Genomic DNA, 16,206 nt, shown 5'->3' on the forward strand with positions numbered 1-16,206 from the left:
TGGGTCGTGCGCAGGACAGAGAGCGACATGGCCACTCTCGCCGACCAAGCGAAAAAGCTGCAAATCCAACCTTCAGGAATTCTCTTCAGGATTTCTCACCTTTGGTTTTTTTCCCCCATGTTTTCAGCGGCTGCCAGCACAGTAACGCACGTTTAGTAGAATTTCAGCCTCTTGCCTACAGTCTTCCGACCGGACCGGAGCGCTGAACCAATCCCAGGCCAGGCCTGAGTGGACACTGGCCGCGCCCACTGTGTCTCGCAGCCCTTTTGAGGCCGCACGAAGCATGTGGCCGTATTGGAAAGGTTTGGGTCCCTACTGCAGAGAACCGGACAGAGAAATGGCGAGCGTGCACAGACAGGAGAAAGGGATTAGGAGGGGGCTAGAGCTGTATCTGAAGGATCCGAAGAGGTACGAGGAGAGCACTCCGGATGTACTTGGGGACGAGACGGAGCGGAGGTAAGGACCGCTTCAGGTAGATAGGTTTCATTCTGCGGGTCAGTGATGGGCTGTAAATGAAGTTACCAGAGATGAAGGAGAAGAATAGCAAAGGAGTTTATTAGGTTACACTGCCGTAGACAGCAGCGGGCCACACTGAAGAGAGGTGCTTGTTGCTAGGGTTGTGTATAAGTTAGGGTCACAAGATGCGTGATCCGCTTGTGCGCAAGTCTCTGGTTGTAGGTGAGGTAAGAAATTTAGGTTCCTTGCAGGGCTGTGGGGTTTATGATTCTTATAAGGTGGGCTGAAACAAGCCAGCCTGAGCTGTTGTGAGGTTAGGCATTACCAAGGGCTATTAGTTTATTAGGGCAAACATGTCCAGTAAAGAATGTGCTTTATCTGTTGAGGGATCACAGGGGGACAGATGAGAGCCCAGAAATGGGGGTTGTTGGACTTTGAAGGGTCTCGGTTGGTCCCACAACTTGTATCCCATGATACAAGATAATTCGAGATACATTCAAGAAGGATTAGTCACAGCCTGCCCAGTCATTTGTTTTTGTGAATACTGTGGCCTACTCTGTCTTTTTTGGGGGGGTGGGGAGGGGTTGTGTGTGTGTAATTAAGTTTGTTTGTTTGTCTGTCTATCTATCTGAATGGAGGTACTGGGGATTGAACCCAGGACCTCCTGCATGTTGGGCATGCACTCTACCACTAATCTTTACCCTTCCCCCTCAATTCCCTTATTAAAGTCAGTCTCTTCACTGTTTGGCAGTGCCATGTCTATCATAAATCAAGTGTCTGTGTGTGTATGGCTGGTCTAGGACCTTCTGTTCCATTGGTCTGTTGTCTATCCCTAGGCCAATGCTACTCATTTTAGCTACAGGATCTTTTCTAAGTCTCAGATGATAAAACAACGTTGCCTGCTATATTCTTTTACTACAAAATGTCTTTGTTCTTTTGGCCCTTACGTTTTTACATAAAATTTTACCTTACCTTGTCAACTTCCACCAAAAAAAAAAAAAGTGTCTGGGATTTGTACTGGGACTGCATTCAATCGATAAATCTTTTGAGTAATGACATATTTATAATATGAAGTCTTAAAAGCCATGAACACCATGTATGATTCCATTCATTTAGGTCATCTTTGATGTCTCTGAATAAAGTTGATGTTACTTATAGAAGCGTTGTACATTTATATTAGATTCATTTCATGATACTTGAAATTTTTAATGCTTTTGTAAATGGTGTTTCATAATTTCATTAACTTTTTGTTGGTCGTATACAGAAATACAGTTAACTTGTATGTTGATATACCAAGCAAATGCGATAAACTGTCTTATTAATTCTCATAGCTTTTGTGTAGATCGCTGTATTGTAAATTTTAAAAGCTTCATATTTCTCCTCTACCTCAGCATCCCCACAAACAGGCTCTGTGTACCAGTGTAATAAGGGCGGTCTTTGCCACAAGTTCCTCTTCCTACCCTCCCCGGACTGTGACCTAGTGTCATTTGAACACACAAGTGAAATCTCCTCCAGTCTGTTCTTGTGTACTCCACCATGACCCCCAGTAAGGGCAGTTGTCCATGGTCCTTGCTCCCACCCCACCTACTTGGTTGCACCTTATCCCTTGGTGCTCTCTCCCATGTGACTTCCTCTCGGCATGCAATGAGTCTCGTCTCTCAGGACCTGTAAGTGTAATACTTTTTTTTCCCTGTACCTATCCTGTGTCCTTTCTTGTGGTCACAATCTGACTGATTGTCACCTTAAAACCCACAAAAAAATTATAGCTTTTTACAGAAACAGTCATATCACCCTTAAAAAGTGAGTTTTTGTATGACTGAAACATTATGTTATACATCAGAAACTGACTGAACATTGTAAACTGACTATACTTCAATAAAAGAAAAAAAATGTTAAAAAAAAAAAAAAAAGACAAAACAGGGAGTTTTCCCCATCGGTCTCAATTTTTAAAACTTTGTTTCTTACCAGTTGCACCGGTGGGAACTGCAGTCCAGTGCTGAAAGAAGTGCTTGCAGCATTCTTGTCTTCTCCCTGATGTCAGAATTTCTCCTTTAAATATGATGTCTGTCAGAGATTTCTGTAAATATCCCTGTATCAGATTAAATCATGCCTATGTGATTAGCCTCCGTGAAAAACCCATAAACCACAGAGAGCCTCCAGGTGGATGAACACATCCACGTGCCAGGCGGGCGGTGCCCTCCGACTCCACGGTGACAGAAGCGCCTGCGTTTGTCCGCACCTCACCCTTTGGCCAGCTCTAAGCTGAGGATGATGTGTTCATTTAGGGGGCAGGTAAGTCTTGGCTGTTTTGGAGGAGTTTTAGGGCCTGTACAGCAGAGAACCTCATCCCTGGGCAAGGAGGAGGGCAACTAGCAGGGCGGACTCCAAGGAGGCCTCTCGGGTGGGGGGATTCTAGAGCAGCGTAAGGGAAAGTGCTTCAGGGCTGTCTCGTGGGGGCTGTTGACCATAGAAGGGGGAGGGAGGGCAGTTTACTGAAGGGCTTCTGGTTTGTGCCATCACTTGACCTAAGTGGTGTTACCTAGTTGTTCACACATAGGTATAGACATTTTATGTGAAACTGTGTATGTGTGTGCGTGCGTGCGTGTGCGTGCATGCACACATATGTGATTATTTTTAATATGCTTTTCTGCATGGTATATTTTACAATATGAATGTTTTGATAGTAGCCCATACTCCATCTTTACACAGCTGGCAGTTGGTTAGAATGAATGGCTCTTTAGTTACAGGCAACTATTTTTTTTTCTTTTTATTAGACTTTTTTTTTAAACTTTTTTTAATTGAGTTATAGTCATTTTACAATGTTGTGTCAAATTATAGTGTAGAGCACAATTTTTCAGTTATACATGAACATACATACATTCATTGTCACAGTCTCTTTCGCTGTGAGCCACCACAAGATCCTGTATATATTTCCCTGTGCTACACAGTACAGTCTTGTTTATCTAGTTACAGGCAACTATTGCCTTCTCTCCTCTCCTACTCCCTGCTCCTTCCTCCATTCCTTTCTCTTTTTCCCCAATACTATTTGGGTCTTTGGTGGTCACTTCAATAGTTAGTGCTTCTATGAATAGTTCATGTGACCCAATAGCTTAAATATCCCAAAGGGAAGATTGTATTTAGCCAGGCCCGAGTGCTTGGCCTAGGCACCAAGAAACTCATGCGGAAAGGGCGCTATCCTAACATCTACCATTTTCCCTCCTTCTATTACCTGCTGGGTCTTAAGTGATGAACTCAACTGTTTCAGTCTTTTTACAGAGTCATTAGAGGACTTCAGTCTTAAATTTGGCCAACCTAAAGGACTGTGGCTGTCCGGCCCCAAGAGCTGATGACCATATGGAAGCTTATGTAGTTGGGGCCTGATTGTGAACCCTGGTCATAATTTTTAAATATAATGAAGGCTCTGCTGCTGCCTTGTGTGGTATATTTGGCTTTGTGGCCTTCCTGGATTCAGGAAGTTTCACTGTGGCTTTCTTGCCTGAAACTTTCATTAAACCAGGTTTCTCTTTTTTCATCTTGCTGGTATTCTCTAGCAAGGGCCTCATTCTTTCCCAAATACCACACTCTCAAAGGACTGGCATCATGAAGACGTTGTGCTTGTAGGAGAGTATCTTTATTAGGAGATTCAAATTGAGGTATTTGGGGGTGAAGGATCATGATATCTGTAATTTCAGGTATTTCAGTCAAAAGAAGTAAATTGGATAAAAGAGAGAGATGGATAGATAGATGATATGTAGAAGACATATACATAAAACAAATATGGCAAAATTTAATGTTTATTCAATCTGTGTGATGTGTATAAGGGGGGTCCACTGTGCTATTCTTTGAGTTTTTATATATCTATGAATGTTTTTTATAACAAAAAAAAAACTTGCGAGAAACTACTAGTGACTGTCTTGGGATAATATGTAACTGATTCTTAGGTTGCTTGTTTTTTGTGTGGCAGGAAGTTGGAGAAGAAAGTAGACATCCTGTCCGTCGCATCTCACATCACTGCAGAAATGTTCTTAGCGCTCACTTATCTGATAAGAACTCATTTTGTCCCCATCCCTGGGAAGCACCAGGTTCCTGTTTAGTTTCCTGAGATGAAAGCCTGTGAGGAAGGAAATAATTTGATGCTGTTCGGAGTTTGTTGACCTGCTTGTATGTATAGATTGTTTTCATCAGATTTGGAAGTTTGGGATCATTATTTCTTCGCATATTCTCTATGCCCCTTATTCTGTCTCCTCTCCTTCAAGGACTTCTATTATGCATATGTTGGTGTGCTTGACGGTGTCCCCATCTCTGAGGCACTGTTTACTTTTTCTTTTTTGATTTTTTCCCACTTCACCTGGATAATCTTTATTGACCCATCTTCATGTTTGCCTGTTCTTTCTTCTGCCAGCTGAAATCTGCTGTGAAGCCCTTCTAGTAAATTCTTTTTTTTTTTAATCATCTCTCTTTGTTGATATGCTCTATTTGGTAAAACATCATTGTCATATTTTCCTTTATTCAGAAATAGTTTCTTTTAGTTCCTCAAACATATTTTAATAGCCAATTTAATGTCTTTGTGTAGTAAATCTGACATATGAGACCCCTCAGGAACTGTTTCTATAGGCCGCTTTTTTTTTCCCTGTGTATAGATCGTACTTCCCTCATTCTTTGTGTATCACAATTTTTTATTGAAGCTAGACATTGTAGGCAATATAATGTTGCTACCTTGGATGTCGAATTCCCCCTCTCCTCAGAATCTGTTGCTGTGGCTGTAACTGTTGCTGCAGTTTGTTTAGTGACATTCCTGGACTAATTCTGTAAAGTCTGTTCTCCTGTAGTGTGCAGTCACTTAAGTCTCTGCCTGGTTAGCTAATAATTGATCAGAGATTTCCTCAGTTGCCTTGAGTCAGTGAGTCCTCCACCCTTGGCCAAAGGTACTTTGTGTGTGTTGAGGCACTACTTCAATGCCCAGCCAGTTTACAAGTCTGCCTTAGCCTTCTCGTCCTGCTGCAGGATTTCAAGGTCAGCCAGAGGTTAATTATTGGTGACCTTCACGTCTTTTCTGGGCAGGCACATATTCCTGTGTACGTGTGTGACCTTTTAGATCCTCAGGAATGTGTCAGAGTGCTTCATAGCTCCTTGGGTCTTAAGTGATGAACTCAATTGTTTCAGTCTTTTTACAGAGTCATTAGAGGACTTCAGTCTTAAATTTGGCCAACCTAAAGGACTGTGGCTGTCCGGCCATGTGAACATCTTATTCTTATGATACACCTTTTAAGAATTTTGGCCTTGGCTAATGTTTACCCCAACTCGTATTGCAGCCTTAACCTACCACAGTGTAAAACAATTGAAACTGATCCTTTCTGATGAAAGGTTTTCTTGCTACTGTAGCTATGAGGCTGCTGTTTTTCTAGGGCTAGTGCAGAGCTTGGGGAGAGGGAGCTGGGAGTAAACAAAGGTAAAACTCCACAAACCCTGTTTTTACTGCTGAGGTTCAAAATTTTTTTCTTGACAAAAAAATGCTCTTCTGATTGTTGTTAGACTTTGGTTAATTTCTAGAGTTGTAAAAAAGTTGACTTTAGTAATTTTGCCAGTATTTATGTTGCTTTTCTAAAACAGTAGATTTACACAGCATCTCACTCTGCTATTTTGGAAGTCTTGCCTCATCACCTCATTTACTTCTGCACAGTAACCTAATAGGATACAATTTATTAATTTCATAGGTAAATGCCCTAAGTCTTACAATGATTCAGCTGCTTCCATGAGTTACAGTTGTTGGCATATAAAGCCAGTACTGCTTATCATTATACAATATTGCATCCAATTTAGTAGTTGTCTTAATAAACCGTTAACATTTCTGATATGTCCTCAAATTATTCCTGTCCAATTTCAACTAGCATGCTTCCATCAATTATTCCAAAGAAAAACAATCACAAAGCATCATGATAATAGTAACCCTTATGTGGTATTGTATTTATTTGACAGTTGTCTGCCTTCTGAGTGAAGCTGGAAACTTCCACATGGCTAAGTCAATGTCATACAGATCTTTGCATCATCAGTATCTTGGGTGTATGTCTGTCATGTCTAGACATCTAGATGTCCTTGCTTGAATAACCACATTCTTTGGAGAAAAGAAACCATTGTGAATGGCCCACTAGCAATTTTGGAATTATTCCCCCACCATTTAAAAGCGGAATCTTGGTGCTTGGAGATCTTGAAGCAACAGTATCAGGGAGCTCAGGGTGGGATAACATGCTGCCAAAAACATAGTGGTGTGCTGCACCCAGAGGTGAAAGTTGGAAAAAACATTATAAATTGTAAGGACAGAATTGGCAAAGTAAAACAAAACGAAGGTGCTTGCTAGAAATAGGATGGTTTGAGTGGCTTTTGCCTCAGGAGAGAGTCTGGGGGAGTTTCTGAGGGTGTGCATATGCTTCACTGTCTAGTGGTGTCTGTGTAGGAGAAGGGCCGTGTGAACACTGGCCCCAGTCATAAGTCCCGTGAGCACAACATCTGGGAAGGTCATTGTAAGTGTGTATTTTGTAGTACTAGATGTTTCAGGCTTTTTCGAAGAACACAGCCCATAATCCCGGAGCTTGGTAGAACTGCCAAGACGCTGATGAGCCTCTAAATGGATAAGAACAAAGGTGTTTTATCAGCAGGTTGGAGATCGAACATAGGGAGCAGGAGGAACGGATGTTCTTCCAAGCTGTCTTTGAGCCCCATTGACCCACCAGTTCTGGGACTGACGGTGATTGCCTGAAAGTTGCTCAAGAGGCAAGTGGTGCAGAGGGAAAGGCCTCGGGCTGTTCTGTGGATATAGTAGACAAGCTTACACCAAGCGCTGCCCACGATGTTGTGACTCCCCAGATAAATATCATCTGAAGGATTCCCTTGAAGAGAAGAACCAGGATGTTGGCCACAGCCTTGTTGGTGAGAACCAAGTGTATGGGCTTCCAGGCGTGGCCAGTGCAGGATGTGGAAGTGTAGGCTGAGAGAAGATAGATATTCCCCAGGACTCCAATACCTCTGGACCAGGAAAAGGAGCTTCAGGATCAAGTCACCAAAAATCATTCTCGTGGGATCATGGGAAGAAGCAGTTCAGAAAAGAACCTGGAGGTCATGAAGTTAGAACGCAGAGTGACAGCAGCACCAGTCACAGATCGGCTCCCTTATTCCCGGTTCTGATAGGGACTCTCGGGCCCTCAGTCATTTCCCTTTCTGAGGATAGAGATTTCAGTCCCGGGGAGGGGATCCAGAGCAGTGAGCTCAAAATTGCTGCTCCGAGTGGCCATCCTGGCATGTCTTCTGTTTATTCTCACACACAGATGCAAGATGGTTCATTATGTAGTCTATTTCCCAAATCCTTCAGTGTATATGTCTAGGGCATAAGCTCCAAGGTATAAAGCTTTATCTTTCATTTTGAAAGCCCTTCTTAAGCATCTCCTATATGCCAGCACAGGCTGTCAGCTCTCAGAGATACAAAGATTAACCGACTTGGATCACTGTTCCAAAGGGCTAAGAGCCTAGTGTGGGAGACACATATATAAAGTATGATAGAATAAAATATAAATCATGCCGAGAATTAAGGATATAAATGGTATTGTGGAAACGAGTGTCAGGGATCCCAGCGTTTAGGGATTCTGTGATAATATATCAACATTTTAATTTGCATTAATTGAGTCAATTGTTCTCCCAGAGATTAATATGTGTCTGTCACAAGGAATAAACTAATACAGAGATATAGAGAGGAAAAAAGTTCATCTGTGTCCTCTGTCTCTCATCTCTAACCTTACTCCTCTCCTCCCTGAGATAACCATATATCTCAGTTGTGCATTCTTCCACAATTTTCTTCCTGTTCTTACAAAATGTGTGTGTGTTTTAGCAATCACTAATAAGTATAGGGTTAAATGTGCTGCTTATGTTTAGAAATTTAAAGCATTCTTTCTCATAAAACATGGACCAAAGGAAAAAATCATACTGCAAATATGGCATTAAGAAAATAATATATCATGGCCATGTGAGACGTACCAGGAAAGCAAGGATAATATTTTATTAATAAAATTCTTGTTATTATAAAATTCACTTGATATTTCTAAAAAGAAAATTCATAGGACTGTCTTCATTGATGCTAAAAAAGCCTTTGACAAAAATCAACATGATTTTTTTAAAAACCACTCAAGGATAAAGAAGTTTATGGAGACCTCCTTGGCATGATTATGTGTTTATATACAAGCATTTTACTTAAAGGGAAATACTGCAGGAACAAAAATCAAGGAGGGCCACTATTTCAGTTATTAATGTTGTCCTCTAAGTATTTAGCCAAGAGAAAACAAATAAGCATAAAAATTTAAAAAGAAATAAAGTTTGCAGGTGATATGATAGTATAGCAGAGAATCAGTGCTACAACAAACTCAGTTAAAAAAAGAATTTAGGAAGGTAGCAAATTATAAAATTTATACATAAAAATCATATATACAATTAATACTTGTAATATGTAATGAAAGAGAACATTCTATTTATAAAACTAATCAAAAGTTATCATTTTCAGGAACAAATTTACGAAAAACATAGAAAAGTGTGAAAGTTTCATGCAGAAAAGATTTCAAATACTCCAGTGGGATATCAAAGTCGACCTAGGCAAGTGAAAGGACATCCTTGCTTTTGCATTCACCACATGAATAAAGCAATAAAATATGATTGTTAAGCTACAGTGGTGGGCCCTACTTAATTCAGTCAGTAAAGAGTAAGTTTTTAAAATGTGGTTATTAGAGAACAGTGTAGGTAATTAGACTAAGTCTGTGTAGACAAGGCCTAGATTCTGTTAGCCCTAATGTGTAGATGCAATCAGCTTAATTTAAAGTTTGGAATCTAAAAAAAAAATATTTTGGCATCTTACGGTTTTTGTATAGCTAGGCACTTTATTTCTGTCTCTTGAATTGAAAGCACACTTCCATATAGAGTCATGTAATTGTCCTGAAATAAGATGCTTATAAATGGAACAGCTACACAGCTAGCCTAGTTTTCCCACAATCTTTAGCACCTAAGATGTTTTTTAAAAGCTTCTAAATGCCTAATATAAAGGGAGATGCTTATAGCCACAACATAAACAAACAAAAATCTAACCATTATAAAGACATCTGTTCTCCACAAGATAATTTAAGAATTTAATGCCAAGTGAAAATAAGAATAAGCTTTTTGCTGGAACCAGATGAGTTGGTGTTTTAAATTACGTGGAAAGAAACATGCAAGACTAGGTAGGAAATGTATAAAAGAAGTGCTGTGTGCTATGGAGTAGTTCCACAGATATTACAGCAAACTGCAGTCTACACGCCCAAGCGCTGTGCTCGCACACAGACAGGCAAACAGAGCAGCAGAATGGATGAGAGTGAAAGATGCCTCAGTCGTTTCAAATGAAACCCTCCACGTAAGTATTAGAAGAAACCAGGAGTGTATCCCTCTATGACCTGGGAGTAGGGAAGGGCTTCCTAACTCTTACTGAACATCAAGAGGCAATAAAATATTGATACAGACAACTACATAAAAGTTAAAAAGAAAAAAAAAAGTTTTCATGAAATACTAGAAGTAAAAGACAGGGCAGTTTCTGCTTCTGGTAATAAGCTGAGTAAATCTTGCTGAAGCAACTCTCCTGCAAATAACCACCACGGACTCTGGACAAAGTATACCTACTTTTTAATGACTACCTACAGAGTTAGTTCACCAAAGAGTGAACAGCAGCAGGCAAATCCTGCTGGGTTGACACTTGGAAGACGTGTGGGTTTTCCATTTTTTTTAAAATGACTCAGTTCCTGAGGGCAGGCTGTAGCTGGCACCATGCACCCAGAGCCCAGAAAGATCCCCTGCAGTCCTGTTGGTTTAAAGAACCAAAGGACAAAGTTCAGCATAGCCACAGATGCTGCTAAAAGTAAAAGGAAATCTGATATAAAAACAGCCACAAAGGTGGTACCACAAATTTTAGATATACCCTCCACCTAAGACCCTGGCTGGTCCCTGAATATGCACGCCTGGGGCAGATACCAAGCCGTCCGCCAGAGACTAAAATGATGAAATCAATGTTATTATGTTACCTTGTATCTTCTTTCCCCATTTTGCTCCCAAATTTTAAAAATTTTATAATTTCTGTGCTGTCATTGTTAGTAGCACTTATGTGAGGCTCTGTAACTGACGTTCCCATCATCTAAAGGCTGATCTGTACGGTTATGTGGATTCCATGCTTACTCTCAGTTCTTTTGCCATTGTTCATCTGTCTGTCTCTTATGGGTAAAACTCATGTTTTAGTAATTTCTTCAGAAATTTCATGCATGTTCTTGCATGTTCAGCAATGTCTGCCTCTTGGTACTTGAAAGACTTACTTATTGGAGGCGAAGAGTTGTCTTTGTGATAGTGAACCTTCTCATTTAATGACCAATCCACCTCTTCCTTTATTATGGTAATTTAAAAAATCTTCCAGGGTGGGGCAGGTATAGCTGAGTGGTAGAGTGGATGTTTCACATGCACAGGGTCCTGGGTTCAATCCCCAGTACTTCCATTAAAATAAATATATACAATAAAGTAAAATTAATATATGAATAAAACTAATTCCCTCCCCCCCAAAAAAAACCTTCCAATAAAGTGGTATAAATCTTTCAAATTCTCTCGTAATTCCTATTGTGAACTGACAACTTTTCCAGAGTGTTCTGATTATTGCTGGTGCCTGGCACTCCAGTGAAGTTGCATACTGACCAGAGAATCAGTGAGTAATCAGAGTATCTAGAGAATCCTACTGGACTCTCATTCCGCCTGGTTGTCTGTGGCTTCTCCTCCTCCCACAGAGGCACTCACATCATCTGCAGATAAAGATTTTGTTTCTTCATTTCCAATTTGTAAACTCTTCAGTTGTTACTCACTGTCGCACTGTGCACGTTAAAGACCTCCAGCAGAGTGTTTAGCAGAAATAGAGGCAACAGACTTGTGTTCCTCATTGGTGAACAACTAGGCAACATCTTCAAAGTCTCTCATCCTTAAATATGATGTAAAGTTTTGGTAGAAGATATACTGACACCTGTTTTGCTAAGCAGTTTTTTTTTCATAAGTAACTTAATTTTTATCTGCATTTTGAGGGCTAAGTTTCTTGCTATGTCATTCTTTTTAAATGTATTTTTATTGGTGTAAAAATGTAGAAAATAGAAAATTAACCATTTCAGAGTATATAATTTGGGGGCCATTTCCTACATTCACAATGTTATGCAACCGCCACCTCTATCTAGTTCCAAAACATTTTCATCATTCTAAAAGAGAACCCCATATTCATTAATTAGCCAGTCTCTATGCCTCCTCCCCCCAGGTCCTGGTAACCACCAATTTGCTTTATGTCTCTATAAAGTTACCTATTCTGCACATTTCATATAAATAGAAACACAATATGTGGTCTTTTGTGTCTGGCTTCTTTCATTTGGCATAATGTTTTTGAGGTTTATTCATGTAATAATATGTATTGATACTTCACTTGTATAGGTGATTAATACTCCATTACACATATGTGTGTGTGTATATGTGTAGACACACACCACATTTTGTTTATCCACTAATCCACTGATGGGGTTTTGGGTTGTTTTACCTTCTGGCTATTGTGAATAGCGCTATGAATACTCATGTGCAAATATTTAAGTACCTGTTTTCAGTTTCGTTGGGTATACACCCAAGAGTGGAATTCCTGGGTCATATAGTCATTCTATGTTTAACTGTTTAGAAGGGCCACCAAATTGGTTTCCATAGCAATGGAACCATTTTTACACTCCAGCAGTGTTCAGGAGTTCCAATTCTGCAGTGTTTTCTTAATATTAGCAAAATACCAGGCATTTTAGGAAAGGCTGAGAGGGAACTGTTTGTAGTGCCCAAGGACGTGTTATAATAATGATTCCAAAGTTCCTTTGTGACCCAGCACTGGAAACATATCCACGTGAACTCACCACATGTAATCCCATCTTTTTCCCTCCTTCAGTCTCATGTGCTGCTTTGTTTTATTATTTATTGTAAATCTTTTATCATCTTTGGATATTTAAAAAATAAGGCTCCAGAAAAATGTAGGCTTCGAGAAGTGATGGCCCATCACAGTTGGCAGATAGATTACAAAAGACAATAAAAACAAAATTGAGGAAAACAAACCCATGTGGGATATGACTTCATGAGTCAAATTACATATTACAAGGCATTTTAATTGATAAGGAAATAGAACAGTTCTATTTATATTAGATTATATTACTCACCACTCTGTGCCTATGCTGAGAATTTATTAAACCCTAAAAATTACATTCCTTCCTGTAAATTCCGAAAATAAAAATTAAGTACATAAAGTCCATGTTATGTAGTGTAGTCCACAACATAACCACGACAAACCTTGGTTGACACTCATCTGATCCTGTTCTGATTGTTTTTGTATATTCAAACAGTATTGTATTTGTAGTGAAAATGCCTAATATTTATAGTAGGATATTCTCTAAAACAATTATGCTAAGCCCTTATAAAATTATTTCATTCTATATATAGTTTCCAAGTTTACTTAATGACTCAAATCCAGAACACCATCACTTGTAGAAAAGCCCTTAATAATGAAATGATGACATTCCATCAACTGTAACATGTGTCACAATTTAAGATACAGTCAGATATGAAGAAATAAATCCATGAAATACAAAAATAAATTATCATTTACCATTGATGCTTTTTGCCACATTCACTGTATTCATAAAAGCTCTGTGTGGAGCAAACTGTTTCTAGTTTTAAGAGCTTATGAGCACAGAGAACTATATTCAATACCTTGTGATAGCCTATAATGCAAAAATATGAAAAGGAGTGTGTGTGTATATATCTATATATATATCTGAACCACTATGCTGTACACCAGAAATTAACACATTATAAACCAACTATACTTCAATACAAAAAAATTTTTTTAAAAGAGCCTATGGCGGTTAATGATATCCAATCTTCCACAGATCGTGACTATAATCACAATATTTCTGTGATATATGAGTTCACTAGAGTAGAAAAAAGATATGATTCCTTAAGGATTTTATACCTTCACTGAATCTAGAAATTATTCCCTTGTCTGAGAATAGGGTCTTTCTACTTTGTGAGTTAGCGGGCAATTAAGGAGTTCTGTGAATTGTAAGTAAACCATTTTAAACAATCACTGCAACTCGTGGTGTTTCTTTCTTGCTGTGCAGTGAGTTTTGTGGCCAAAGGAAGACTTTAACTATAGCCATTGGAGTTTCTCCTGAATTAAGTACCTGCTGTTCAATATGTCACTTTCAAAAGTGTTCCTCATTCCGTTTCAAAGATTTACCTGTTACATGAGTTTGTGGATGATCTGTGACATCCAGATGAAGGATATACTTCATTTACTACGGCTTTCCTCCTACATGAGTTTGCTGATGTAAGGAAGATACGCATTAACTGGCAAGATTCTGTCACATTCACTGCGTCTAATGGATCTCTCTCCCCTATACAAGATGTTCAAAGAGTTTTAACTTTCTAGGGAATGCTCCACATTCCTGAAATCTTTATTTTTGTGTACAATGAGATGTAATTTCCCCCAGCTTGATGGCATTCACTGCAACTGTAGGGTCCCTCTCTTGGATGAATACCCTAATGCATAACAAACATGACTTGAAAAATAATAATTTCCCACCTTCCCTGCATCCGCAGGTTGTCACCTCCTAAATGCATAACCTGTGCCTCTCAAATAAAGTCTTTTGACAACTGCATGTATGTTTCTTTTTTGGTGAGATCCCTAAGGTATAATGAGAGGATGTCTTCAGATGGAAGACGTACAACTTTCATTCCACATCTAAGGTTTCCTTCCTACAAGAGTCTACTGTAATTACAACACACATAGCATTTCTATTCTGTATGAATTCTCTGAGCAGGTAAGATTAATCAAAAGAGCTTTCTTACATTCCCATGGTCATCAGGTAGAGGATTTTCCTGGGTGCTGCGTTTGCTGATGACTAACTAGGGCTGACTTCCGAAGGAAGGCTTTTGGACATTCACTGCATCCATAGGGCCTCTCTCCTGTGTGAGTTCTCCGGTGACCAATCAGAGTTGACAGAGTCGCAAATGCTTTCTTGCAATCACGGCATTCATACGGTTTCTCTCCTGTGTGGATTCTCTGATGTACAGTGAGGTAGGATTTAGCTGTGAAGGCTTTATCACACACACTGCACTTGAACGGTCTCTCGCCTGTGTGGGTTCTCTGATGAATCACCAGAGTCGACTTACACGACAGAACCTTCCCGCATTCACGGCATCCATACGATTTCACTCGGGCATGACAATTCTGCAGATGGTTGGTGAGACCCGACTTCTGGATGAAGGCTTGCTGACACTCGTCACAGCCATACGGCCTCTCACCTGTGTGAATTCGCTGATGAATCATGAGATGTGCCTTAGTGGAGAAGGCTTTCTCACAATTCAAGCATCCATAGGGTCTCTCTCCTGTGTGAGTTCTCTCATGTACAGTGAGGTGTGCCTTTGATGTGAAGGCTTTATCGCATACACTGCATCTGAAGGGTCTCTCGCCTGTATGGGTTCTCCGATGTATAGTGAGCGTTGACTTTGAGGACAAAACCTTCCCACATTCACTGCATTCATGGGATTTCCCTTCTGCGTGATGAGTTTTCTTATGATTACTGAGATCTGACTTCTGGATGAAGGCCTGTTGACATTCACTGCATCCATAGGGTCTCTCTCCTGTGTGAAGTCGCTGATGAATCAAGAGCTGAGCCTTTTTTGCAAAGGCTTTCTCACAGCCTGAGCATTCGTATGGTTTCTCTCCTGTGTGAGTTCTCTGATGTGCAGTGAGATGCGTCCTAACCATGAAGGCTTTATCACATGCTCTGCATCTGAAAGGTCTCTCTCCTGAGTGAGTCCTCTGGTGTAAAATGAGTTTTGACTTCCAAGGAAAAGTTTTCCCACATTTACTGCATCCATAGGATTTCCCTTCTCTGTGTCGGGTTTTCTGATGATAGGTGAGAGCTGACTTTGTAATGAAGGCTCTCTGACATTCACTGCATCCATAGGGTCTCTCTCCTTTGTGAATTCGCTGATGAATCAGGAGCTGAGCCTTTTTTGAGAAGGCTTTCCCACAATCTGAGCATTCATATGGTTTCTCTCCTGTGTGAGTTCTCTGATGTGCAGTGAGATGCGTCCTAACCATGAAGGCTTTATCACATACTCTGCATCTGAAAGGTCTCTCTCCTGAATGAGTCTTATGATGTAAAATGAGTTTTGACTTCCAAGGAAAAGCTTTCCCACATTTACTGCATCTGTAGGATTTCCCTTCTCTGTGACAGGTATTCTGATGATAGGTGAGCGCTGCCTCTGTAACGAAGGCTCTCTGACATTCACCGCATCCGTAGGGTCTCTCTCCTGTGTGAGTTTCCTGATGAGTAATTAGCTTTAACTTACTGGGAAAGGCTCTCTTACAATCTCGGCATTCGTGGGATGTCTTTCCTGCGTGAGTTCTCCGAGGCATGGTCTTAAGGGGTTTCCAAGCATTCGTCGCACTTTCATTGTATGCATGTGGTTTCTCACCTAAAGGAGTTGAGTCATAATTAGCGAGCTCTGACTGCTAGATGAAAGCCAGAGTTGCCCACAACAGAAAGGGCAAGATAACAAGGAGAGGTCCAGAGAAGGTTTTTTTCTCTCATTTACTATAAAAAATATTAGCGAGACAATCAGTAAAATTTGAGTAAGCTC

At 40.2% G+C, this 16,206-nt stretch overlaps 1 protein-coding gene and 1 long non-coding RNA gene across 2 annotated transcripts in view; one reads left to right on the forward strand and one right to left on the reverse strand.

Moving 5' to 3' along the window:
• Positions 1 to 16,206, forward strand: part of LOC116154659 (uncharacterized) — a 20,625-nt gene continuing 4,419 nt past the window's right edge. The window contains exons 1-2 of the long non-coding RNA XR_004138583.2: positions 1 to 456; positions 2,425 to 2,748. This is a non-coding gene — a long non-coding RNA (uncharacterized LOC116154659). The remainder of the gene's footprint in view (positions 457 to 2,424; positions 2,749 to 16,206) is intronic.
• LOC105092011 (zinc finger protein 585B) overlaps positions 12,637 to 16,206 on the reverse strand; it is a 25,994-nt gene continuing 22,424 nt past the window's right edge. The window contains exon 6 of the mRNA XM_031457087.2: positions 12,637 to 16,041. Within this exon, the coding sequence (XP_031312947.1) occupies positions 14,417 to 16,041 (1,625 nt within the window). The 3' untranslated portion in view covers positions 12,637 to 14,416. The remainder of the gene's footprint in view (positions 16,042 to 16,206) is intronic.

Source organism: Camelus dromedarius, chromosome 9 (genome assembly GCF_036321535.1).
Source record: "Camelus dromedarius isolate mCamDro1 chromosome 9, mCamDro1.pat, whole genome shotgun sequence".
In the NCBI taxonomy this organism is placed as follows: Eukaryota; Metazoa; Chordata; class Mammalia; order Artiodactyla; family Camelidae; genus Camelus; species Camelus dromedarius.